The sequence below is a fragment of the Penicillium crustosum genome (genome assembly GCF_028827405.1).
Source record: "Penicillium crustosum strain IBT 35664 chromosome Unknown utg000001l_segment0_segment0, whole genome shotgun sequence".
NCBI classification, from domain to species: domain Eukaryota; kingdom Fungi; phylum Ascomycota; class Eurotiomycetes; order Eurotiales; family Aspergillaceae; genus Penicillium; species Penicillium crustosum.
The window spans coordinates 3,695,500-3,714,098 of record NW_026623122.1 but is presented as its reverse complement, the minus strand read 5'-3'; the positions used below and the strand labels follow the sequence as shown (position 1 = coordinate 3,714,098).

The 18,599-nt window shown below is 50.7% G+C and overlaps 11 protein-coding genes across 11 annotated transcripts; 5 read left to right on the top strand and 6 right to left on the bottom strand.

Annotated features, from left to right (window-relative positions):
• Nucleotides 1–71: 71 nt before the first annotated feature.
• On the top strand, nt 72–359 carry N7487_001391 (uncharacterized protein; the record flags this gene model as incomplete). The annotated part of the gene is made up of 2 exons (XM_056869139.1): nt 72–126; nt 202–359. 2 exons carry the CDS (start codon nt 72–74, stop codon nt 357–359), a joined length of 213 nt encoding a protein of 70 aa, XP_056733923.1.
• A 558-nt stretch (nt 360–917) lies between these two features.
• Nucleotides 918–2,197, bottom strand: N7487_001390 (PAPA-1-like domain-containing protein; the record flags this gene model as incomplete). Its single annotated transcript, XM_056869138.1, has 3 exons — nt 918–1,172; nt 1,233–1,339; nt 1,393–2,197. 3 exons carry the CDS (start codon nt 2,195–2,197, stop codon nt 918–920), a joined length of 1,167 nt encoding a protein of 388 aa, XP_056733922.1.
• A 1,011-nt stretch (nt 2,198–3,208) lies between these two features.
• On the top strand, nt 3,209–4,466 carry N7487_001389 (peroxisomal membrane protein PEX14; the record flags this gene model as incomplete). Its single annotated transcript, XM_056869137.1, has 2 exons — nt 3,209–3,574; nt 3,627–4,466. The coding sequence occupies 2 exons, from the start codon at nt 3,209–3,211 to the stop codon at nt 4,464–4,466; spliced, it is 1,206 nt and encodes a 401-aa protein (XP_056733921.1).
• Nucleotides 4,467–4,940: 474 nt separating this feature from the next.
• sec31 (putative protein transport protein (SEC31)) lies at nt 4,941–9,148 on the bottom strand (the record flags this gene model as incomplete). The annotated part of the gene is made up of 9 exons (XM_056869136.1): nt 4,941–4,985; nt 5,041–5,339; nt 5,393–5,929; nt 6,001–8,107; nt 8,163–8,249; nt 8,307–8,540; nt 8,594–8,699; nt 8,762–8,878; nt 8,940–9,148. The coding sequence occupies 9 exons, from the start codon at nt 9,146–9,148 to the stop codon at nt 4,941–4,943; spliced, it is 3,741 nt and encodes a 1,246-aa protein (XP_056733920.1).
• Nucleotides 9,149–9,597: 449 nt separating this feature from the next.
• N7487_001387 (RNA-binding protein) lies at nt 9,598–10,162 on the top strand (the record flags this gene model as incomplete). Its single annotated transcript, XM_056869135.1, has 2 exons — nt 9,598–9,918; nt 9,978–10,162. 2 exons carry the CDS (start codon nt 9,598–9,600, stop codon nt 10,113–10,115), a joined length of 459 nt encoding a protein of 152 aa, XP_056733919.1. The 3' UTR covers nt 10,116–10,162.
• Nucleotides 10,163–10,390: 228 nt separating this feature from the next.
• Nucleotides 10,391–11,016, bottom strand: N7487_001386 (uncharacterized protein; the record flags this gene model as incomplete). The annotated part of the gene is made up of 5 exons (XM_056869134.1): nt 10,391–10,490; nt 10,632–10,644; nt 10,707–10,769; nt 10,873–10,888; nt 10,957–11,016. 5 exons carry the CDS (start codon nt 11,014–11,016, stop codon nt 10,391–10,393), a joined length of 252 nt encoding a protein of 83 aa, XP_056733918.1.
• Nucleotides 11,017–11,289: 273 nt separating this feature from the next.
• N7487_001385 (cytochrome c oxidase subunit VIb) lies at nt 11,290–11,950 on the top strand (the record flags this gene model as incomplete). The annotated part of the gene is made up of 6 exons (XM_056869133.1): nt 11,290–11,356; nt 11,443–11,445; nt 11,557–11,587; nt 11,652–11,733; nt 11,795–11,858; nt 11,916–11,950. The coding sequence occupies 6 exons, from the start codon at nt 11,290–11,292 to the stop codon at nt 11,948–11,950; spliced, it is 282 nt and encodes a 93-aa protein (XP_056733917.1).
• A 235-nt stretch (nt 11,951–12,185) lies between these two features.
• On the bottom strand, nt 12,186–12,394 carry N7487_001384 (uncharacterized protein; the record flags this gene model as incomplete). The annotated part of the gene is made up of 2 exons (XM_056869132.1): nt 12,186–12,243; nt 12,273–12,394. The coding sequence occupies 2 exons, from the start codon at nt 12,392–12,394 to the stop codon at nt 12,186–12,188; spliced, it is 180 nt and encodes a 59-aa protein (XP_056733916.1).
• A 277-nt stretch (nt 12,395–12,671) lies between these two features.
• On the bottom strand, nt 12,672–13,881 carry N7487_001383 (uncharacterized protein; the record flags this gene model as incomplete). The annotated part of the gene is made up of 4 exons (XM_056869131.1): nt 12,672–13,367; nt 13,474–13,572; nt 13,663–13,667; nt 13,725–13,881. 4 exons carry the CDS (start codon nt 13,879–13,881, stop codon nt 12,672–12,674), a joined length of 957 nt encoding a protein of 318 aa, XP_056733915.1.
• A 1,072-nt stretch (nt 13,882–14,953) lies between these two features.
• Nucleotides 14,954–16,513, top strand: N7487_001382 (phenylalanine--tRNA ligase; the record flags this gene model as incomplete). The annotated part of the gene is made up of 1 exon (XM_056869130.1): nt 14,954–16,513. The coding sequence occupies one exon, from the start codon at nt 14,954–14,956 to the stop codon at nt 16,511–16,513; it is 1,560 nt and encodes a 519-aa protein (XP_056733914.1).
• A 569-nt stretch (nt 16,514–17,082) lies between these two features.
• On the bottom strand, nt 17,083–17,954 carry grpE (mitochondrial nucleotide exchange factor MGE1; the record flags this gene model as incomplete). The annotated part of the gene is made up of 3 exons (XM_056869129.1): nt 17,083–17,115; nt 17,184–17,609; nt 17,688–17,954. The coding sequence occupies 3 exons, from the start codon at nt 17,952–17,954 to the stop codon at nt 17,083–17,085; spliced, it is 726 nt and encodes a 241-aa protein (XP_056733913.1).
• Nucleotides 17,955–18,599: the final 645 nt, after the last annotated feature.

Below are 18,599 nucleotides of genomic sequence, written 5' to 3'. Positions count from 1 at the left end.
TAACCGATTTCCCGCATCACCTCCGCAACCTCCAACTGCAAATCTTGCCGTCTACCCCCAATTCCTCCGAAATGAGTCGCAATTTCTTCCCTGCTGTTTTCGCTATCGGCGTGGGTATCTTCACAGGTAAATCTACTCTACGGCAAGAATAAGTCATATCTGATGTCAGTCACTAATCTCGAATCTTTCCATCTGCTGCAGGCTACTATACCTTCCAGCCAACATTCCAACAACTTCAATATGAGAGACAGCACGCTCAGAAGACCTCACCTCCGTCTGATCCTGTTGGTCTGAAGCAGGACACCAATACTCCCACCAAAGCCGACTCTCAGCAAGATCCCAAGTCAACGACTCAATGACGATGACCAACCTTCCTCTTGAATTAGCATTCTGAACACTGAACTGGCATAAGTACCACCACGCATGATTATGCTAGTGGCCTGTTCAATGCGCACTATGCCTTTGGAAGCCGTGCTCTTCCTCGCGCTCCGAAGCTCCAGCGCACATGGCACCATATGCCTCGCTGTGCCAGACTTGTCAGGTCTTGTGACCGGCCCTGGAGGCCGTTGTATATATAGAATTAGTGCGACGACCAGTTCCGAGGTAGTTGTGGGTAGGAATGCTGAATGTTGACCTAGAACAGGCTAGCCCCGCGTACTACTAGTGGGGGTGGCCGACTAATTGAATATAAACCCCAGTTTTATCGGCATATCTATGTGTACCTAGAAAACATTTGAAACAGTCGATGTATTGCATGACATTTAAACCTTGACATTTGGAAGAGGCATGTTTTGAACGCCGTTCGCAGCACACGCAGAAAATCAACCCTAGTCCCTTGCAAATGATGTAGTCCGTTTCCCGATTACCTTAGTCGAAAATCCTTAAGCGCCAATCCGTTGTAGTTTCTGCATGTAACATCAAACTTCTTCGACCATTTTCCCCGTAGGAACCGTAGGTGCGCCGAAGACACGTCCGGTAGGTGTACCCAGCCATTCTTCTGGCACAGCGACTTTACAGCCATTTTGACCGCTAATCCATCGCGCCATGGTAGGGTCGGGCTTCTCAGCCTCGGTGCCTTCTTGGCCGGGGGTGCCATCAGTGGCCTCGGCCGCCGCAGCTCGACCACGCCGCTTGGGGGCCTGCTTCTTTAGCAGTCGATTAATTGTGTCCATCTATTGTTCATGTTAGCGGCCGTTCTCCAATTGGTGTTGAAGGTGACTTTTTGCGTGTACCTTTTCCTCTTCATTCCGCTTCTCACTCAGATTCTTCCTTCGCCGCGCCATCTCTGCACGACGCATCTGACGCTCCTCGGCAGTCAAATGCTTCTTGACCTGGGGCTCTATTTCTTAGTTAGCTTCAATTTCGGCGAATTGTTAATATGTAGTTTCTCACCCATGGGAAGTTGCAGGAAATCATTTCCCAGATTTCCTCGCTGGCGCTTAGTGGTTTTGCCACTTTGCATAGCGAGGGCATCACTATCCATGTCGTCGTCGATTTCGTCCTCTTCATCAAGTTCATCGAGATCATCGACGTTGACGTCTGGAACTGCAATTTCATCCTGATCTTCACCCTCGGCTTCGGCATCTTCATCCGTATCGGAGATAGGCTCTTCATCATCTTCTTCTTCCTCTTCGTCTTCTTCCATTTCCATCTCCTTGGCCTCCACGCTCTTGGGCGGCTTGGTGCGAGACGGAGGTGTGATCTTACCGCGCCTGGTAGGGGCCTGAGGTTGGATGTCGTCCATATCGATGTCGCCATCAGCATCAGCGTCAGCGTCAGCATCGGCATCTTCGTCATCATCGTCATCACCAGGGGCATCTTCATCGTCGACTTCATCCTCTTCTTGGTCGTCGATTTCCTCTTCGTCGCTTGTAGCAACTTCTACAATCTTCTTTCGGTTCCGACTGGAGCGGGGTCCCGAGACAATGGGATCTTCCCGGAACACATTGACTGAGCGGCGTCCAGCAGAACGGCCAGCACCCGTAGCTTCCCGCAATTTACTGGAAGCCATTTTGACAGTAAGACGGAGAGATCTCTTTCGATCTCCTGAATTCAATAAAGATCGAGAGACTGAGACTAAAGCAGATGCAGAAGTGGAGGCACGAGTTTGTCTCGTAGACCTGGTGGTCATGTTAGCTTCTGGCTCTGGGGTGTCATCTTGTATCTTTCGCGATCGAAGGGATCGACGGAGAGACATGGTGGCGGCTTTATCGAGTGTGACAGAAGTCTTGGGGGAAATGAAAATGCAAAAGCCAGAACAGTAAAAAGAAGCGGGACAGGGAAGGACGATAGGCAAGTGTGTGGCAGTATGAACTAAGCCATTAAGCCTTTTGAGGAGGGGGGCAGGCTGGAGAGAGATAGAGGGAAGAAAGGAAGGACATCCAATCACTTCATCCACGGAGTGCGAGGCGGAGTTGCAAACCGGGAAGATACAGATTGCTTTTCTATACGGGAATTTTCCAATGCGAACAAAGCGCACTGTTACAGGGGATCAGGCTTTGGGATGTTTCTCCTGGCTTTCTCTTGGGGGATCTTTGGGGTCCAACCCCCGGGGCTTGGGCAGATAGGAAGGAACACAAAAACAACAAGATCAACGGGGGAAACTCCATACTCACAAGTACTTTTCTCTAAGGTTTCAGATTCTCTCCCAGGTGTCCAGTCGCTGACGCTGGATGAACGAATGAAGTACTGCGCGGTCCATTCTGCCGGGCGGTATCGAGTATATACGGATGCCATTTGAACTATATGGTGATGATCATTCAATATTCAATTGATCTATTCAATTGAAATATGGAAATAATTGGTGTATAAGACTCTATAGCCTTCAATGGGACCCTAGAGTCAGGTGGTATGGCTTCGTCTCACATACAGGCTATTTTCGGTGAACGATGCAGGGTATCTTTTGTTTTCTACTTGGGACATTCGATATAGATCTCTAAATACAAGTCAAATTCAAGGTACACAATTTTTATTTGGATTATTCTTAAACAATATCATATTATAAGTTCAGAATACAATGTGAACACGTACGAGTGTTATGGCAAAATGTACGGCAATATTGATGCCTCAGGTGTACAACGGTGTTGCAACAGCCGAGGTCGGGCTCACATGGCCCCAAGTCCGGGGAAGGTTCCCTCTCTCCTCTTTACAGCATCCCCCAACGCCTTTGCTTTCTTATATCTCTGGTGAATGTGCCAGATACCTCATCATGCCTGACGATACATCCAAATCAGCATCTATTCCCTCATGGCAGACGGCCAATAAATCAGCCGAAGAGTCGCCATCGCCGACCTCCGACAATGCGCCCGCAACTACAGCCTCCACATCCCGACAAGCTCTCCTAGACCAAGCATCCAAATTCCTAGAAGACGAGTCAATCCGCGATGCACCAACAGAGCGCAAAGTTTCATTCCTCGAGTCCAAAGGTCTGAGCTCAGACGATATCGAGCAGGTCCTCGGCGTCTCTCGCAACGCAGAGCCGAGCAGCAGCTCAACCACAGCCGAGGACAAGACACAGGAAGAGACGCCATCTACCTCACCCACTCAATCCAAAGTCACCCCTTCTTCTCCTCCTGTCACCTCCTCACCAACCTCCAACACTATGCCTCAATCACACCCAGCACCAGCGCCAGCGCCAACCGCGGCCCCCCGCGACGTCCCCCCCAATAATCACCTACCCCGAATTCCTCTTCGAGTCATCCAAGCCACCACCCCTCGTGACAATGCGCAGCCTCCTGTACACACTATACGGCGCCGCAGGTCTAGGAGCAAGTCTCTACGGCGCAAGCGAGTACCTCGTGAAACCCATGCTAGCAAGCCTAACAAGCGCACGACACGAGCTCGCCAGCACAGCAGAAACAAACCTGCAAAAGCTAAACGAGAAGCTGGAGAAGACCGTATCCGTGATTCCGGCAGAGTTAACAGCACGCAAGAGCAAGCCCTACAGCGACGAAGAAGACGATGACGCCTCGTCGATCACCTCGGACCCAACCGAGCTGTTCCACCGGGACGTCGCAACACAGACGAGTCCAGAGCCCACCCCTGTGATCAGCGCTACTGGTGCCGTCAACTCGGCGGACCCGGCGGCTGTCTCTCCATCGACGGCGGTTAATAACCACATCAGTCGTGTCGAGTCTATTACATCCAAGCTGCGGGAGATCGTTGACTCAGAGAAGGATGCGAGTACGTTGGATGACTCGATGCGGACGCGTCTCACGGAATTGCATCATTATTGTGATGGGTTGATCTATAGTGGTCCTACGTACTCTACTGGGTCGACCTATGGGGTTTGGAATTCCAATACCTCGGGCTCGAATGATAACTCTGGTACACGGAAATCGGAGGATGAGGCTATTGCTGGATTTAGGGCTGATATTCGTGGTGTGAAGGGTGCGCTGTTGAGTGCGCGCAACTTCCCTGCTAGTCGGGGTGGACGGCTTGGTGGTCTTCCCGCCGGTGGACGATGATGAGGTTAGATCGTGGAGTTTTGGTGCGATTGTATGAATGTATATAGATTGCAATGGATTCTCTAGGTGGTTTGCCTAGGTGTATATGGACTTCTATATTCATTTGTTTGGCTGCATCTACTAAATTACAGCCTAAGTCCTAGTATGTATACTTTCTTGGCCTATAAAGAACTCCATATCCTCATTTGATTCATGTCTATCTAGCAATTTAAATAAGAAGACAACATGGGGTAAACACTATCAGCCACACTTAAGAACAGTGGGGAATTTTCGCTTTGTTCATGATCAGACTTATACCCCCAGGAGAGAAGGAGGAACGGAAGAAAATACGCAAGACATTAATTATAAAAAATGGACAAGGAAGATGAGAAAAATTTAGAGCAACGCTGAAATATAAAGGAAACAAGGCCAGAAATACATAAGTTATACCAAGCCTTTAGCATTCCCTTCACTTAACAAGGTACAAGGTGTCATTTACGGGGTAGCGCGGCTCATGCTAATCAGTCGCTTAACACCGACCTGTAGTTATACTTGTTAGTAACCATTCAAGATTATAGGACTGATGTTCACTCACCATCCAGTTGCCACATTCGTCAGTCCGGTTGGTCATGATATCAACATGAATAGCGAGGGCGGCATTGTAGTCACGTTGCTGGAGAGCGCGGGCCAAGTTCGCCATGTCCTCGATGGTGTTGGGCTTGAGCAAGTCCTCGTTGTTGAGGTGATCAAAGAGGATGTTCAAGCGACGCTCGGCATCATCAACCTGTGCCTTGAATGCCGCAGGGGCCCGGGTCTTGACACGCTGCATGTCTGCCGATAGAATCTCGAAGACAGGCTGTGCGTTTGCAGGAATGTGTGAACGGTCACCGGGGGCTGTAATAAGGGTCAATTGGCTGGAATCATTATTGCTAACTGGAATTACTCACGATACTTGGGAGCCGGAGGAGTTGGCTTCTGCGACTGGGCCGTGGGAGGTCGAGATCCTTGAGGCGGCGTCGGGATGGCCTGGGCCATAGGTGGAGGCTGTGTAGCAACAGGCGTAGTGGGCCCGTATGGGTTTGCCGCAGGAGGTTGTGATACTGCTTGTGGGGCGTATGGCGAGGCAGCCTGGGGAGGTGGAGCCACAGGGCCACGATTCTGCAGTTGCGGGTTTGCAGCGGCCTGGGCAGCCGGGCTTGGCGCATACCGGTTGGTTGGGGGTGGCACGCTAGGAGGAGCGTTGTAGGGCGATGCTCCGCGAGGGATCGATGCCGGGGGAGCCATGGTTGACCCCTGAGTCAACGGCGGTGACTGAGGGAGAGAATCGTATGGGTTGGCAGGGGGTGGCGGGGAAGGCCCCGGGATGTTAGATCCAGCCTGGGCACCAGATAGCGGCGACATCATGCGCGGCGGCGGAGGCACGGAGCCCACCTTTGGTGGGGGAGGCACGGATGGTGCGCGCGGAGCACCAGCGGGGGAGGCCCCTGGGTCAGATTAGGTGACTGATTGGGGAAAGGAGAGGGGATGGGTGCAGAGACTGTGGCAGGAGTTCCACGGCGGGGCGTAGGAGCCTTAGCAAAGCCTTCTGGCAAATCATTCCACGCAGGAAGGCCAGTGGCCGTGGTGTATGTTGTGATCGTGTTGGCCGGCGACTGGTTAGATGACGCACGAGGAGGGGGAGGGACACCAGCACCTGTGGGCTGTTGTCCGCCGAATGCAGACGGTGGAGTATAACTGGTAGGTCTCATCCCCTGAGTTGGCTGGTACCCAGTTGCCTGTCCGTAGGCAGCGTATGGGTTGGCAGGCTGAGCTGGCGGGGAGGTAGTCTGAGGGCCATATGGGTTAGCCTGCTGGGGAACAGCAGGTGCAGGAGGCGCATAGATGTTAGGAGTAGCAGCCGGTGGTGGAATAGCAGCAGCATTGTAAGCGTTCGTCGGCTGGTACAAGTTGGGCTGCTGCGGGAGGGGCTTGAAGCCAGATTTGGCTGCGACAGCGGGCTGGGCCTTCTGAGGTACCTGTCTGGTAGCAAGCTTGATGCGGTTGCGCGCCACCTCAGCTTCAGGGTGCTTCTCGGGGACAAGGTCGAGGTACTTCTGAGCAATTTGCAGACGTCCATGGGTAGCGACAACATCGGCATATTCAATGTACTTGTCATACAAGACGCTCAAGCGCCAATCCGACTCCTTGTTCCGCTCTGTATCCTGGAACTTGGTGACTTGGCGGAAGATGGTAACCTTCTCAATCAGGCCCTGCAGAGCACGGACATGGATAGAGAAGGAAGAGTTGTCAGTGTTGTTCTCAATTCCTTTCTGCTCATTCTCACGGAGCTCCTCAACCCAAATGGCAACAACCTTCTCAAGCTTCGAGCCTGCCAAGTAGCAGAAAGAAGCATCCTTGCGGGCGCTCTTATCGTCGCTGTTCTGAATCTGCTCCTCAAGGCGATCACCGAGAGCATCGCAGAGATCAGGGAATTCCTTCTCGTCGGCAAAGGTACACAAGGCAGCCATAACTTCCTTCCAGTTGGACAAGTCGGCATTGTGGACCACATCCCACAGGTTCTTGCCCACAATAGATGCGAGCAAGCGCATGTAGTTTGGACCGCCAGCCTGCTTGGAGAAGTAGTACTCCTGCGCCTTTTCGATGCACTTCGGGCCACCGCAGATAGCAATCATGAAAGCATCGGACATCTTATCCTCCCGGAGGGCAACATCCAGAGCTTTCTCGAATTCCCCAAGGAGCAAAGCCCGAGTAATTTGTTGCTCTGCCTGGCTTTCCGAGCCATTGAAAATTTGGAATGGGTTGTTGGTTTGAGCACCCTTAGAGGCAGCCAGTTCGGAAAGGAAGCTGTCACCTTCAGGGTTGGCATCGAACATGGATTGCAACCGCTTGTGCTTCTTAACACCAGCAGGTTTGGCGGCAGCGCCATTGGTGCTCTCGCCTTCCTTCTTGTCCAACCCAAGCTGCGCGAGATTATCGGCGGCCTCGTCAACCTGATCCTGGAATCCGAGATACTCTACCAAGCCCTTGCGTGGGTTTTCGGAGATCAAAGCCTGCATTACCTTCCAGTCGGCCTTTTCTGCTTCATTGGAAGCACTTGAGGCGCGTGACTCACAGAGAGTACTGATATCACCCTCTTTCAATGCAGTCTCAAAGCTCTCAGTGGCATTGCCAACGCTCTCATCAACCTCGAACGGTGTGATTTTGATACTGGATGTACGAGAGCCCTTCTCGGTCAGGCCGAAGGAAACGACCCGACCTCCGAAACCAAAAGTAGCACCACAGGGCCGCTCAAGCCAGCGAGGGGCCTTCGGAAGGGAGAACTTGGAGACCTGGGGCTGCGTTTGCGCCTTGTTGAAGAAGTCTTCGCCGTCCAGGGCTTGGTTGTGATCGGCGATGGCCTGGGCGTTATCGGTCTTAGTGTTCTGCAGGGTCTGGACACAGATCTTTCCATCAAACGACGCGGTTGCGAAGAAGTTCGGGTTATGGGGGTTCCAGCGGGTCTGGAAGGTCCAGTTTGTGACAACGGGGAACTCTCCATAAGCCTGGCCGGTTTGCGGGTTCCAACAGATATTACGGTTATCTTTGCCGGAAGACAGAAGGAGATCTGGATCATGCTCGCACCAAGAAAGTGAGAGCACACCGGACTCGTGGCCGGTGAGTGTCTATACAAATCATATCAGTATAAAATCACACCCGGACTCCGAAAGAGTGACCTACCCGCTCCGGAGCGTGGGAGTTGCGCAGGTCCCAGACATATAGCACTGGGTCTGAGTCGAGAGGAGACGATGTAATAAGCTTTGTGGGCTAGACGTGAAAAGGGTCAGCAATCTTGAAATAACCATGTAGGAGGTGCCAACATACCCTCTCTGAGTCCCATGCGACTGCGCTGACAGCCTTCCGGCCCTTGTTGTTCAATGTCAGGCTCTCCTTTTTCGTCTTGACATCCCAAACTGTCACAAAGCCGGAGCTGCTACCAGTGACCAGAATGTGAGGAACCTTCCTGTTCCAATCCAAGCAGTCGATATCATCTGTACGGGCCGCATTGTTGCCCAACCGGAATGGGTTCTCGATGTTGTTTAGATCCCAGATGAACAGCTATCCAGTAATTAGCCACACATTCAATCCGTAACCTGTAAATAGCAGCCTACCTCTCCCTTTGCGCCACCGGTTGCCAGAAGGTTCGGGTGTTTCGGGTTGAACTGAAGGGTCTTGATGGCGCCGCTGTGTTTAGTGGTTCTTGAAATCAATGCATCACTGAATTTGAACGATTAGCAAGATATACCAGGGAAATGGTCCATATGTAGAGCTCAACCAACCTGGATCCAGCAAGTAGCTTATCAGCATCCCACAACTCCAGTGAGCCATTCTCCAAGCCACCCGCAATCACACCCCGTTTGTTGTCTTCGGACGTTGTCCAGGCCACATCATTGAAGCTAATTGGGTTATTCGGTCAGCTTGCTTATCTTCACAGAAGTTCGCAAAAGACCAACTTACCCAGAGTCGGTATCGACCTTAGCTAGCGGCTGCAGCTCCTCACTCGCATCTTCGCGGTCAAGGCCCAGATCCCACAGCTCGAGGCATGTCTTGTTAGAGAAGTCGACATCGACAGCGCCAGCGCGGGTTCCAGTTGCGATCAATGGTGAGGCAGCGCCAGGCGACCAGGCGAACGTGGCCGTCCTTGGGATTTCCCTCAGACGCACCATGATGATGGCAGGGGAGGTATGGTTTGGTGAGGGTCGAAACCAATAGTTTTTGTGAAAGGAATGATCCAACGAACAATGAAACTCAAGCAATAGGGAAGGAGAGGAATCAAGAACCACCCCTTATGAATAATTGACAATGGGGTGATACTCTAGATGTTCCAAGTATAGCAGTAACCAAGTGGCCTCCTGGACTTGGAGGGACCGGGGAACGCACGCTAGACCGCTTTGAGACTCGCCAAAACACTCCGAGGTGAGCTGCACGTGATATCAATCTTCCGTTCTGGGCTGATAGCAAGATACAGCTTGGATTCAGAGTCTCGAACACAGAGGCTTTCTTTGTTGCTGTACACACTTTTATCCTCGCTTATTCTACTACTCTGTGCGATCTCGTCACGTCGCCACCCAACTCAAAGACCTAGCGAATTTGACCCGAAGCGCAACTACACATCATGAGCGAAACTACGCGGCTTAAGAGCACCATCTACGTGGGTGGTCTTGACCAGGGTGTGACCGCACACACACTTGCGGAAGCTTTCGTTCCATTTGGTGAAGTCGTCGATATCTCGCTGCCCAAACCGGACCAGCCCAACTCGGCTGAAGTTCACCGCGGATTTGGATATGTGGAATTTGATCTGCCGCAAGACGCCAAAGAGGCCATCGACAATATGGATGGTAGTGAGATCTACGGGCGCACCATTAAAGTCGCCGCTGCAAAGCCACAGAAGGATGCCAACGAGGGACTAGGCAGCAAGACTGCGATCTGGGAACAGGTTCGTTGGGTTCAATTTTATATCTGATCGTAATCTATACTAACCGCTATATTCTATAGGAGGGTTATTTGGCCAAGCATGCCGTCAGCGAGGAGGATCGGATAGCAGCGGAGGAAGCTCAGGCTGCAAGCAGTCGTCCCCAAGATCCTATGCAGGGATTGGAACAATTAGATGTTGCTGGGCCGAAGCCCGAGTGAAGCACGCTACACTTTACGATAGCTACGACGCAGATGACAAACAAAAGCATAAGTCTCACACGACAGTACAATTTCCCGATTACACCACAGGATTCAGGCTCGGGAAGCCGGAATATGTACACGGGCGCAATCTCGAACCCGTTCCTTTTTTGCTCCACTGGTTTTTCTCAAATCATGCCCATCGGCTTCAAATTCTCCTAATCAACAATACAAGCGGCAAGAATCCAAAAACTGCAGATCGCATTCTGAGAGCTTAAAGAAACATGGTGGTACATTTAGTGGTCATGGCTCTCGGGGCTGTTGCGGTAGAGACGCAGGGTCTTATCGGTCATCAGCTTCTTGCTGCCAGAGTAGACAGCAGCGCCAAGGGCGACACTGAAATTATAAGTTAGCGTTAGGTAAATATACAAGCTTGACTGCCAGTGAAGGGAGATAGGGGGATGAAATTCCGGCATGTGTCGGGCATGTGTTCCCGGAATCAAGCGGCAGATAGTATCAAACAGGGTAGAAACGTACGCAAGGACGAAGCCTAAATATCAAACAGACCGTTAGCTCAATTTCCGATCGCTAAGTCATGACTATAACACATACCGATAGGGAGCAGCTCGGGGGGCACACGCTTCAGCTGGCGCAGACGCTGAGAGATAGTGTGAGCTGTAGGTGCATGGTTAGTTCAATGGCAGTCCCCATAAAAGTAAGAGCCAATTCGACATGACTCTGTTGATCAACTGGATCTAGTGATCTCAGAGACTCATACCACTTTGTTGCTCCTTCTACAGACATGAGTTAGTAACCGAGGGATCGTATGATCACAAGATCATTACCGAAGGAAAGAACATACAGGAGTAGGGAATGCAAAGGCCCGGGTGGGCTGCATCCGCAGCATGCGAGTGGGATACATGTTGAGATCTGTGGTTCAACACTGGAGAAGCAGAAGAAGAGTGGGATAGAGGACGAGGTTGGAACACCAGCTTTCCGAGAACGTGACTGGCTCGGGTGTAAAAGCGAGACGCTCAGTGGCTCTCGCTTGACCGCCCGCGGTCATATCCGGCACTTCACAGCTTCAATCACCCAACGTCGCTCTTCCCGGCTCACTTTCTCCCCTCCTCTCTTTCCACACCACTCCAATTCTTCCTCTCGTGTGTTGTTTCTCTTGAAGCTACACATCGCAAATATGGGTGCCATTCCGGAAGCCGACCCCGATGAGGTCCTCGAGACCAAGCCCTTCAAGTTCGTCACTGGTAAGTCCACTAACCCCCTCCCGAGAAAACCGGGGCTAGGAACCCTATAGAGAGTCAATGGCTAATTTAAGCTAATTTCTTTACAGCTGGTACGTGAACCTTGATATTTTCCCTCTTCTATCGCTCATCGCAAGCGCGTGGGCCGATTTCCCCGATCGGCTGATGTATGGTGTAATTGACAATTTTCGATTGGATCGCAGGTTACGATGCTCGTTTCCCCCAGATGAACCAGTACGTGATAAGCTGTTATTTCGGTGTCCTTTTTACACTTATCTAACGTTGATTCCCTACGCAGGACCAAGCACTGCTGGCAGAACTATGTCGACTACTACAAGTGTACCACTGCCAAGGGCGAGGACTTCCGTCCCTGCAAGCAGGTAATTGCGGCAGCCGACAATACACTCAAATACCAGCAGTTTCTAACCGCTTCTCTCGCAGTTCTACCACTCCTTCCGCTCTCTTTGCCCCAAGGCCTGGACCGATCGTTGGGACGGTCAGCGCGGTAAGCATCTACAAGTCTTCTCAACATGTGTGTACTTATACTAACTTATGTTCACAGAGGCTGGCAACTTCCCTGTCCACCTCGACAAGTAGATAACCAACAGCGTCTTTTTGGTTGGTCAAGTGAGCCGTGTCAAATTTTTATGTATCGACAAGTTCCAATGTACTCTACTGGGTCACGCGAGGACACAACCCCTTCATTTCCTAAATCGTTCCGTCCGTATAAGGCAAGAAAGGGTGTTTATAAACGCGTCGTACTGTAAAGAGAAATGTATTGTTAGCTGGTGCTCGTTCTGACTCTTTTAAAGCAAGGGTACCCAGGTAGTCCCTACATCTTGCATCGGTAGACGCCTGCAATAATTGCGAACCATGTCTTGGAATTACAACTTATAATGTTGAGTATATATGTAAAAACCATGCCGTCCTTGCGGAAATGCTCTGAATGCGATTCAGTGTGTATGTATCTAATTCTATGTAATCCCAGCTCTGACAAGAAAAATACATAATCCAGCACACTGTACAAGACCACAAGGCCATGTTCTAGATATGCTCCAAGGCCGTCTCAGGCCATCCTTCGAATCTCCGATGAAAGAAACATCTGAAAGAATGCAAGCTATATACAAGCCAAAATGAAAATGGTGCGCGTGAGTGTCGAAGTGCAGCACCCAAGTGAAGAAAAAAATTTCAGAGAAAATGACAAGAAATCATATATACCGAGAATATGTCGGACAGAAGGCGTAAATGCTGTTGCAAGATTGGGAGTCTGCGGGAAAAAAAAAAGATGCACAAAAAGGAATGATCACTCTTTGTATCTTTAGATGCCCTTCAGCTTGCGGTATAACTTTTTGTGCTCCTCAAGGAAGAGGAAAGTGGCGATAGTATGGGGACCAAGACGGATGAAGCTAGGCACCCAGCCACGGAAAGTCCATCCAAGGCCTTCCTTGCGGCAGATATCACGCAGAAGACCAACGATGGTATGACCACCGCCATCGGCATGAGAAGCCGTCATAATACGAGTCTTGATCACGTCCACAGGGCTGCAGACAGTGGTAGCAACGAAACCCGCCATGAACGAGGCCGTGAAGTGTGTGGCCAGATTATCAGCCATGCCGGCCTTCTCAATACACATGCGCTTAAAGGTATCGTAAGAAGCGAGCTGCGAGGCAGTCATGAGGATTGCGCGAGTGGAGTTAGGCCACACTCCGCGGAAGAGAGAACTGAATCCCTCTGTCCGGGTCATCTGCACCAGCCCGTGGATTGCGTTTCGGTAGTTGCGGCGCTGGGCGGGAGGGAGGGATGCGTCGTGTTGCATGCGGACGTTCATCACGTCAGCTGGGTTGCCTGCTATGCCGCCGATGAATCCGGAGGCAGAAGCAATGCCGATGAGAGTGACCATGCTTGGTGCGCCGGCGGGGTCTGAGGTGGGCGAGGCAATGCGCGACTTCAATTCTTCGTAGATACCGAAGCGCGTCGTGGAGTATGTGATTTGACGTAGCATCGCGGCTGACAACTATACCGTATCCAATTCGTCTTTTGTTAGCCAACTTGTGCCCGTTTACTGATAGCCATGGGGTATTCGCTATCGAGTGGATAGTGGATTTGGGGATAGCACATACGCCACTGTATAACCCGGTGACACCATTATTCTTCACGATGTGTACGAACGTTCCGACCATAGTCTTCGGCGCATCGGGAGCACGAGTCTGTAACCGGACCTATTATGCGACAAACAGATATCAGCGTCGGGGCTCGGTATCGTGGCCATAAGCCATAGTAGTCTCGGACGGCTAGGAGCTTGCAGGTACCTTAACTGTAGGCACAAAGTCAGCATATAGTATATAATTGAGGGAAGATATAAGAAACATACCTAAATCTAACGGGTGCGTCACAGACGCAGCAAAGCATGAGGCCGAACCTCCAAACCAAAACGGGTAATGCACCTTCTTCGGCTTTGACTGGGGCGTCTGAACGGGCACGACCCGGGAGTGAGGAGAAGCCTCCAACATCTTGCCGCTGTCTGCCATCTTGCTGGATAACAAGATCCCCTTAAAGTATACACAGTTAAAAAAAAGGCGGGGAGAATGGTTCACAAAATCCTTTTTTTTTTTACTGGACTTTTCTCGGCTTTTACGAACGTGACTTGACGTAATTTTGGGGCCTTTGAATACCAACGGAGACAAATCAGATCTCCGAAATCACTCGGCCAGCCGCCGAACGGAGAGGAACAGCCAATCAGGTCAACTACCTTGATAGGGGGCCGCCACTTTTATCCAATCAGTTCCTCGGTTTTGCGGTCTTTCTTTTTGCGGAGATAAATCTCTTGTATGGAACATACAGATCTGGCTCAAAGACCCCTCAGGAACCCTGAATAGCGACCTGCTTCGGTCGTTGAAGTAGATGCCGAGGGGATCTTTACGCATACAGGCGATATAATAATCACTTCAATAGAGCTGATATGACAAGATCGGCTATGCAGATCTTCGGAGTTTTTACGGACATTGGACGGTTGGCGTCGGTCTACCGAGGGGTTCTGCAGGAGGGGCAAGATATCATATGCATAAAGGCTACCTGGGGAGATATGCCCAATAGTTAGGAATGATGTAATCGGGGTATAAAAGGTATAAAGGTATCAAATATCTTAATGACTGGAATTAGCGCTACCCTAGTTCGATCTATTGTTTTGCAGGTGCTTTCTCGGCGCAAATGGGATGATATTTGTATTCAAGCGTTATCGCGCTTGAAAATTGAAAAGTAAAGAGCTGAAATAGGATGTAATATCAGCCAAACTACTAGTTGTTATCCTCAAACATGTATATATATCAAAAGAGATATATAATTTATACGAGTCATGTAAACTGCCCAGTACACAGAACCTTCAATTCATACATATACAAGTTAAAATGGCTTTAGACACCAGCCGTAGCAACCATAGAGAGAAAACCAAGCATATTCAAATCATAAGTCTCTCTCCTCTAGAGGTAAATGCTGAAGCTTTTTCTATAACTTTCGTTACGCTGGACAAATGTACTTCGGGGACTAATTTCCCCGACCCGAACATGTGTTGATAGCGTCGATAGACAACATTGAATTCTCACAATGTCCAACCCAACAATGAGGCTATTCGCTACCGGTCGAGCCCTGCGTGCAAGCAGTGGCCGTTGGTCAATTGCCTCAATCCGACCCCAAACCACCATTCCGCGCTCCCTCCGACCGACTCCCATCTTCTCCCGCAACCGCGAATGGAGCTCAACCACAGCTCGCTGGAGTGAACAAAAAGCACCCGCTACCTCCAAACCCCCCCAGCAACCATCGACCCTCAAACTCGAAGGAGAGACCTACCCAACCGACGAATGGACCAACACTCCCAATACAATCCTATCCCATATCGGACGCCGACTCTACCTCGACGAGAACCACCCTCTCGCCATTACACGCAAACTCATCGAAAGCCAATTCACATCCCCAAGCTTTGGAAACTACTCAGAGAAGAACCCGGTCGTTTCAACAAGGCAAAATTTCGATGTCCTCGGCTTCCCCGCGGATCATCCGGGCCGCAGCCGCACAGATACCTACTACGTGAACGACAAGACAGTGCTGCGCACCCACACCAGCGCCCACCAGCAAGCATATTTCCAGCAAATCGCCCGCAACGAGAAAACCCATCCAGAGGAGGTCGGATACACCGTCGTCGCTGATGTCTACCGTCGCGACGCAATCGACCGCAGCCACTACCCCGTCTTCCACCAGATGGAGGGCGCGATGCTATGGAAGCGACCCTCGACGAACCCACTCGCCGCCTCGGCCGAGACAGCAGCAATGATCATGGCTGATGTAGAGAAAATCCCGCGCCACGACGTCGTCGTCGAGGACCCGAACCCGACTATCCACGCCCAGCGGAACCCGCTGCAGGATAAACACCACAGCGCCGAGGAAGTTGAGGCCGTGGCCACCCATCTGAAGCGTTCACTCGAGCGGATGGTTATCAAGATCTTCACGGAAGCGAGCAAGGCCGCTGCGGCGAGTAGCGGTGGCGAGGAGCAGGAGCCTCTCAAGGTTCGCTGGATCGAGGGGTCCTTCCCGTTCACCAGCCCCAGCTGGGAACTGGAGGTGTTTTGGAAGGATGAGTGGCTGGAGATCCTGGGATGCGGAATTATCAAGCAGGATCTATTGATCAACTCTGATGTACCGGATCGGATTGGTTGGGCGTTTGGACTGGGTCTTGAGCGGATTGCTATGCTTCTTTTCAATATTCCCGATATCCGACTCTTCTGGTCGCAGGATGAGCGGTTCCTGTCGCAGTTCCGGGCTGGCCATATTGCTCGCTTCGAGCCTTTCTCGAAACACCCGGCTTGCTACAAGGATGTTGCTTTCTGGTTGCCTCCTTCGGCTGTGACGGGTGGTAACAGTGCTGCTGGTGGGGGTGTGCCTTTCCATGAGAATGATGTTATGGAGATAGTTCGTGGGATTGGTGGGGATCTTGTTGAAGATGTTACTCTTATTGATGAGTTTACACACCCTAAGAGTGCACGGAAGAGTATGTGCTACCGCATTAACTACCGGAGCTTGGAGCGGACTTTGACGAATGAGGAGAGTAATGAGTTGCATCTGAAGGTTCGGGAGAAGCTGGTTGGAGAGCTTGGTGTTGAGCTGAGGTGAGGCTGGAGAGTGTTGGGTTATACTTTGTACTATACTGTGATTATTATGGAGAATATGTAAGATATAGCATTCCTCTCATTAAGCCATGATCGACATATGGATTTCATTAAGCTAGAGTCCCAAAAGATATAGATTATAGCTAGCTTTGGTTTTGATTAGAGTCATAAGTTAGGGTTACCAAACGCGGAAGGAGAATGAAGACACCAGAGGCTATGACAGTGCCCCGAAGAAGTGTATATTATACAGTGAGGAGGAGAGAGTTATCAGGGGACATAGGGGTACAGACGTCACAACACAAGTGAAAACGCACCACCAACATGAGACAATCCGTACGCCTCCAGATACATGCAACAAGGGTGTGTATCATACAGCCGAATCCAAGAGACGAGCAGAAAGATAGCAAGGAAGAGTAATTTTCCGGGGTCCAAAAGCCAGCCGTATCCTAGCATAAAACCCTATCGTGATCATGATGTATGACATATGGTACAGAGGAAGTAAATAAAAAGTGAAAATGCGGAAATGGATCCAAGAAGGTCGAAGGATTAAGAATCGAAGTTATCGTCGATGATTTAAGCGTTCTTGACGACACCGACCTTAGCAGCCTATATGAGAGAAGAAAGCAGTTAGTCACAATACTCTAGAACGTGTGGTTTTAGTAGGTAGAACTCACCCGCAGAACGCGGCCGTTAAGACGGAAGCCCTTGCTCTGGACGTGCATAATATCACCGTCCTCGAGACCAGCAGCCGGGGCCATGAAGGTGGCTTCGTGCAAGTTAGCGTCAAACTTCTGGGCCTTGCCATCAACCTTCTCGGCGGGATCGAAGCGCTCGAGACCGTGCTTCTGGAGGGTGTTGAGGAGGATTGACTGGGTCATGTTGAGACCAGCGACGAGATCGAGGAGATCCTTGTTCTCGTCAGTCTTGGCAGCGGCGAGCTTCTCCGCAGGCACGGCCAGCAGTGCGCGGTCGAAGTTGTCGATGCTGTCGAGGAGGTCCTTGGCGAAACCCTGGATGGCGAACTTGCGGGCGGCATCCATGTCGCGCTTGTTGCGCTCAGTGAGGTTGCGGGACTCGGCGACGGAGCGGAGCCATTTGTCCTGATAGGAAATTTGGGTTAGTATTCGTCTGCGAAAGAGCTTCGGAGCTATCCGTGGTAGTATGGTGAGATAGCTTACCTTGAACTCAATGGCTTCCTTGGTCTTTTGTTCGAGTTCCTTCTTCACGGGATCCTCAGCCTCTGCGTTCTCTGCGCTCTCGGCTTCGGTGGCTTCCTTGGTCTCTGTTGAGTAGAGACGGGTAGACCGGGGAGCGAATGACCGGATAGCCGGGAGACGAGCTTGCTGTGTGGTCCGTCGCAGCGCCAGCGATGCGGTGGAGGGGGAGGAGGTGGAGAGGATGGAGCGGGCGGCCTGAGCCTGTCTGAGGATGGTTCGTTGGAACATTATGAATAGTGATATGTGGAATTGAGAATGGGGACTCAGTGAACTGGGGACTCATTTGTCCTCGGACAAATTTAATCGGGAATCACCTGACCACCTTGGCAAGGAAAAACGCTGGGCCGAGGGGACATTCTCCTGGCTTCTCCAACTATTACGTACTATATCTGGGCATGGATGCATATTTTGAATCATTACAAGAATAGTTGCATATTAAACAGCAATCTATTGGCTTGTGACTTGTAACTATTACGCAATTGGCCATTTGCAACCACCCCGGGTGTACAAAGGATGGAATTCAGACACCAATGTATACAAGCTGAAGTCTATTGCTCAAGGCTTTGCATAAGTTGCTTCAACATAAGCACCAGGCATCACAAAATATTGAATCAGAAGAGTTTAAGCTCTCTATACTATTTATTACTCACCGGGACATTGATTTACTGCTTTGGGGAGCTATACAAGGTAAGTAATCCCGAGAGCATATCCAGCTTGGTTTACTCTTTTCGGGTTAGCGCTATAGGTAATTTCAACGCAGAAGGTATTTCTTCTAAGAAGAATTTTGGTTTATTTATGTCTAGGGTATCTCATCTACAGGTCTAATAAGCTACTGATATACAGTTTGTTGCTATAAAATCTTCCTAACAGAAG